Below are 6,406 nucleotides of genomic sequence, written 5' to 3'. Positions count from 1 at the left end.
ATATGTGGTAAAGCCGAATGGCTAATGTGAAATATGTATGAGAAATGTATATGTGGTAAAGCCGAATGGCTAATGTGAAATATGTATGAGATATGCATATGTGGTAAAGCTGAATGGTCAATGTGAAATATATATATATGAGATATGTATATGTGGTAAAGCCGAATGGCTAGTGTGAAATATGTAGGCGATGTGCGTATATTGTGGCCGAACGACCAATGTGAAAGGTGTGTATTATTAGATATTTGATGAGGCAAATGAATTACAAATATGACAGTCGATGTGAATGTTGTAACATGTGATTAAATGTACATGAAACTTGGAAATATATTCCGGGTAAGACCCGATGACTACGTGTGGAGACTACGTGTGGAGATTATGTCCGAGTAAGACCCGATGACTACGTGTGGAGATTTTGTCCGGGTAAGACCTGATAACTTCGTGTGGAGATTTCGTCTGAGCTAAAGGTCTCGCCGATAATCCGAGTAGAGGTTAAAGCTATAAGACTTCGTAATAAGAATTGCTTATAAACATATTCAATGCGAAAGGTTAAACAGGTATGTACTCCAAGTTTATATGTGAGCTTGATTTGAACTAAATCATAAGGTAGTTATGTGATGCATACGAGAGCAATCTATGAGACTATTCCTATGATTATGTGACATCGGATCAGTGTGAGAGGTTATGTGAAATCATACAATATATTTATGTCACATGAGCTCACTTTTATGTGAAAGTTTAACTGCCTATTGTATATGATGAGTTGTGCATATTTGGTAAAGGGATGGCATGCCCAAAGGAAGAGTGAAATAAAATATACGAACAACTATGTTATAATTTGATTGTTATCTGTTGACACTGCTTAAAACTTACTAAGCATTGTAATGCTTACTCCGTTTACTCTGTTTCCTCTGTTTTATAGATCTCATTGCAAAGCTACAGGCTCTGGGATCGTCAGCAACTAGTCACACTATCACTATCCACCGCTTGTTACTGTTATGTTTAGAATTATTTTATGGCATGTATAGAATAGACTAGTGGCGGAAGAATATTTTTGGTTAATGTATATAAGCCATGCGAAAATGACATCTTTTGAATGTTTACTTAGTGAAGTTTAAATTTTACCTCTGGTTGTGCTTAGTACTTATTTAAATGAACGATCTTTATTTCAAGAAAAAGTTCAAAATTTTACTGTCCTGACATGAGTTACAAGTCCGGTAATGCCCCTTACCTATTCTGGCGACGGTTACGGGATAGGGGTGTTACATTCCTCCTAGAATTTTATCATGAAATAATCATTCTCTAAATCCTCGATTTTGACCAAAGTTGATGGCTTCCATAAATGATAGATCTTATTCGAGAGAGTTTGAAACATTATTTTCCTGCCCAATAGCTTGACCACAACCATGCGAGACATAGTTTAATATAATATCTAGTGAAATCAATTACGGTTTCCAACCCCATCCACTACCATAAGATGGTTGTCTTCCTTTGCATCATTATAACACATACGAACTTTCTTGGTAGCCTTGTTTTCCAAAAAGGTCAACGAAGAAGAAATCACCATAACTTGCTTTTTGTTTTTACTAGTTTATAGTTAACTCAAGACTAAAACATGTCACATTGCGTTAAGATTTTAATGAAGTACATATCATTCTTCCTTTTAATTTTTATTTCAAATTTAGTCATAACTTTTTATTTTTTTAATATTTTGTAATTAGAGATGATAAAACTCGAACTGTTTGATAGATTGATTTTAATTCGATCATTTTGAATAAAGTGATTTAAAATTATACATCTATAATATTGTAGGATGAATAATACAACAAAGCGTATTAATTGTAAAATAGTAGTTGATTTAACTTCATCCTTTCCGTCCTGTTTTATTCATATCTAATAAGTACAAAATTCCAAGTTGTTGCAATTCGTAAAAGGCATTTAAGTATAATGAAATGGTAAACTTACATGTACATACAGACAACAACAATTCCAACCTTTTTATTTATTTATTGTTTTGAATTAGAAATCCAGCAAAACTAGAAGAAGATAAAAAGAAAATAGGAGCTGAGTAGAAGAAAAAGAGGGGTAAAATCTTGGATGTGGGTTCCACGAGCACGTGGCATTGTCCAAGGAAAATAAATTTAGGAAAGTTTTTACCTTGCCTCCGTAGAGACACGGGAAAAATATGACAAACTGATGTTAATACACGTTTTGGATGATAATCGTTTTTAATTGAGGTTTGATTTCTTTTATCAAAATTCAATTTTAAATTTGACGAAATTTGAATCTTGTTTTATCTAGAGTTAATTTTTGATATTTTATTGAAAATCTTAATATTTAAATTTAAATGTAAAAATAATTATCAAATTTAAAATTAAATTTGTTAAAAAATTTAGACATTAATGTAAAAGTAATGGTTAATTTCAAGTTTTAAGGTGAAAACGATTATTAAATTGACTAATTAATTTCAACAAAAATTTTAGATCCACTGAAAAAGTATTTCACTAGTAATTTAACCAAAAAAAAAAAAGAAGACGGCAATGTCAAACCAACGCCCAATGCAGTGCCAGGATGGGTTTGGGTCTAGTCTTGGACAACGTGGCCTTCCCAATCAGCGACAAGACAAAACTCTCGCACCAGTACTTTCATTTAGTGTACTGTTATCCACATCCCATCCCCATCTCCAGTCCCAAATGCCATTTTAGTATTTATCCAAACTTCAAAGCTTTAACCAGAAGCCAACCTTCTCTCTCACTCACTTCATTTCTCAAACCAAATTTCTTCGTCAAAATCTGGCTTATCTCTCAAATTCAATCTATAACTTGAATCAAATCAAACTCACCCACCCAAACATTACTCACCCAAACACCAAATGGCCACCATTAACGATATCCCCGACGTTATTCTATCGAACATCTTTGCTTCTATTTCAGATACCCGAACCCGGAACTCTCTTTCCCTTGTCAGCCGTAAGTTTATGCTTCTTGATAGGGCGACGCGCGTCTCTCTGACTCTCCGCGGTAACGCAAGGGACCTTTTCATGATCCCGACCTGTTTCAGATCCGTCACTGACTTGGACCTCTCCTTCCTCTCCCCATGGGGCCACTCTCTTCTTTCTTCTCCGTTTTCTGATACTGATCCTCAGCTTTTGGCCCATCGCCTCCGCAGAGCGTTCCCTGCGGTCACGTCCTTGACGGTCTACGCTAGATCACCGTTGACGATCGAGATTTTGGTTCAACAATGGCCTGGGTTGAAACGTGTGAAGTTAGTTAGGTGGCATCAACGGCTGGCTTCGTGGCCAATCGGTGAAGACTTTGTTTGTTTGTTGGAGCAGTGCGAGAATCTGAATTGGCTTGATTTGTCCACTTTTTTTTATTGGACTGAAGATCTGCCCCCGGTTCTTCAAGCTTGCCCCAAGGTATCGGCCTCGTTAGTCCACTTGAATTTGCTAACGACGTCGTTTGCTGAAGGGTTTAAGTCTCAGGAAATTAAGGAAATCACCACTGCTTGTCCTAACTTGAAGAACATCTTGGTGGCTTGTAATTTTGATCCTAGGTACATTGGGTTCGTCGGAGATGAGACCTTGTTAGCTGTGGCTAATAATTGTCCTAAATTGACGCTTTTGCATTTGGCTGATACGTCCACACTGACTGACGTTCGAGGTGATCCGGATAATGATGGATTTACTTCGGAGGATGCTATGGTTACCAAAGGGACGCTGGTGGAGTTCTTCTCTGGCTTGCCGCTGCTTCAAGAGCTTGTGCTTGATGTTGGAAGGAACGTCAGGGATACTTCCATGGCATTGGAAATGTTGAATTCTAAATGCAAGGATTTGAGAGTGCTCAAGTTGGGGCAGTTTCATGGGATATGTCTGGCGAATGAATCTCAGCTTGATGGGATTGCCTTGTGTTCGGGTCTGGAAGAGTTGTCTATTAAGAATTGTGGGGATTTGACGGATATGGGATTGATTGCAATTGGGAGAGGGTGCTCTAAGCTGTCTAGGTTTGAAGTTCAAGGATGCAAAAGGATTACGGAGAAGGGTCTTAGGACAATGGCTTGCTTGCTAAGAAATACTTTGGTTAAAGTCAAGATTTCTTGTTGCAAGAATCTTGATGCTGCAGCTTCATTGAGATCTGTGGAGCCAATCCGTGATCGGATTCAATGGCTGCATATTGACTGTGTCTGGAACGGATGGGAGGAGATTGGGAATTCCGAGCAGGTTGGTCTTAGTTTTTGGCACAACCAAGTGGAGGAACCATCCAGTTTATTTAGCTTAATGGGAAGTGAGTATGATCATGAAATGAGAAGGAAGAAATGCAAATACTCCTCTGACGTGAGTGATGGTTACATTCTGGAAAACAACGGATTTTGGTGCAAGAAATGGGATAGGTTGCAATACCTTTCACTTTGGATTGGTGTTGGTGAACTCCTTACACCATTGCCAGCGGCGGGTCTTCTGAACTGCCCTAATTTGGAGGAGATTCGAATAAAGGTTGAAGGGGACTGCAGGGGACGTTCCAAACCATCTGAACGTGCATTTGGATTGAGCTCTCTTACACTCTACCCTCGGCTTTCGAAGATGCAATTAGATTGTAGTGAAACCATAGGTTATGCACTCACAGCACCGTCAGGCCAAATGGATTTGAGTTTGTGGGAAAGGTTTTTCCTTAATGGCATTGGGGAATTGAGGCTAAGTGAACTAGATTATTGGCCTCCACAAGACAGGGATGTGAACCACAGGAGTCTCTCACTCCCTGCTGCTGCATTGCTGGCCGAATGTCTTGAGCTTAGGAAGTTATTTATCCATGGGACGGCTCATGAACACTTCATGATGTTCCTTCTTAAAATACCTAACCTCAGAGACGTACAGCTGAGAGAAGACTATTATCCGGCACCAGAGAATGATATGAGTACTGAAATGAGAGCAGGCTCATGTAGTCGCTTTGAAGCTGCTCTAAATAGGCGACCCATCCTCGATTGAAATGATTTACTGGTGTGGAGCCTAGCCCTGATTAGATTATGCACGGGAAGAACAGGAGGGTTTCAAGTACGAAATTTTCTTTTTTCCCTTGTCTAGAAAAGAAACTGTAAAAGTTCATCCATGGTCTGCTTTTCTTTATATACATGCAATTCCCTCCCCCACTTCAGCCTAATTTGTCCGGAGACGTGTTGCGTTCATTTTACATGTTTGAGGCTTTTCATTCTTGTCTCATGGATCAGCAGGGAATGAAAATATATCGTAAGAGGATTTGCCATTGAAAGTTCCCAAAAAGGAGATTTATTTACGTTTTTTTCAACAACTTGTTTTTATAATGATGGAAAAGATTATTACAGTTAAACTACTTTAAAAGCCGACATAACTGCTTTAACACCACTACTGGGTTTTTAATCCAAACAGAATGTTTCAGCGGAGAGAGAACTCGCAGTGAGAGTGTCTCCTCGCAACTTGGCCGATCTTCTGGTTCTGCCCAACGGTCTGTAACCATATTGTGGTCCACATATTATTGCCATGAAATGAATCAATATCTAAGAATCTAAAGACATCCTGGAAAATGCATGAAAAGCTTGTATGGTAGACCTGAAGTTAGCCCGCCTGGGGGCCTTCAGACTCTCTAACCGTGATAAATGGTTTGAAAGAGACCAAGTAACAGTATACTGCATACCTTTCTGGTGGTACACTTTTCCAGGGTCTATTTAGAGTACAGTGCTCCCACATTATCACCCCGAGGCTAAAAATGTCGCACTTCTCGCTGAGGAGCCATCCATTCGGGTGTTCCTGCATATGCAAAAATCTTTCATGGGTCGATTGGTCATTGAACGAACATCAGGGAAAGCAAGAAAACACATGAAAATCTCTTAAGAAACTGAAGAAGAAACAAGAGAAAAATGGTCTACTTATTTTATTCAATAGGCTCTAACATCCCAGAATTAGGTACGAGTCTCTCATTTTTACAAGAAGCTTAAGAGTGTTGAAGAATGGCCAGGACTAAAAAGATTCCTAGCTAACCTCCTTCAACTGATTCCTTAAAAGATAATAACTAGGTACAACAGCTAACTAACTGTAAAGTAAGCTAACAGTTTGTACAACTGAAAACGAAGTTAGCTAACCTGTTTACTACAGTCACTAACAGTCATTCTCGAGAGCCCAAAATCACATATCTTCACAGTCCAGTGCTTATTCAAAGGCAATTAGCACTTTTTAGGTCACGATGAACGATTTTCATCCGGTGCATACACATCACCCCCTATATAAACAAGAGATAAATCTGGTCAGTGTGGCACTCATTTTACTAAAAAGGTAATTCATGCAGTGCATGTATACGGAGACAATCAAGTATGCATAAGCTTTTGACAAATAAAATTGAAAAAAAAAATGAGAAAATAAATTTTCAAACTTAATTTGGGT

At 38.5% G+C, this 6,406-nt stretch overlaps 1 protein-coding gene across 1 annotated transcript; it reads left to right on the top strand.

The window, feature by feature from the left end:
• The first annotated feature begins 2,564 nt into the window (after positions 1 to 2,564).
• LOC107924035 (F-box/LRR-repeat MAX2 homolog A) lies at positions 2,565 to 5,253 on the top strand. Its single transcript, XM_041083900.1, has one exon. The coding sequence runs from the start codon at positions 2,873 to 2,875 to the stop codon at positions 4,979 to 4,981; it is 2,109 nt and encodes a 702-aa protein (XP_040939834.1). The 5' UTR covers positions 2,565 to 2,872; the 3' UTR covers positions 4,982 to 5,253.
• Positions 5,254 to 6,406: the final 1,153 nt, after the last annotated feature.

This window comes from Gossypium hirsutum, chromosome A12 (genome assembly GCF_007990345.1).
Source record: "Gossypium hirsutum isolate 1008001.06 chromosome A12, Gossypium_hirsutum_v2.1, whole genome shotgun sequence".
Taxonomy (NCBI): domain Eukaryota; kingdom Viridiplantae; phylum Streptophyta; class Magnoliopsida; order Malvales; family Malvaceae; genus Gossypium; species Gossypium hirsutum.
This window is presented reverse-complemented; position numbering and strand designations above follow the sequence as displayed.

Bases quoted from the DNA above. Each gene is read 5' to 3' on its own strand.
- LOC107924035 (XM_041083900.1), top strand. From the start codon at position 2,873: ATGGCCACCATTAACGATATCCCCGACGTTATTCTATCGAACATCTTT.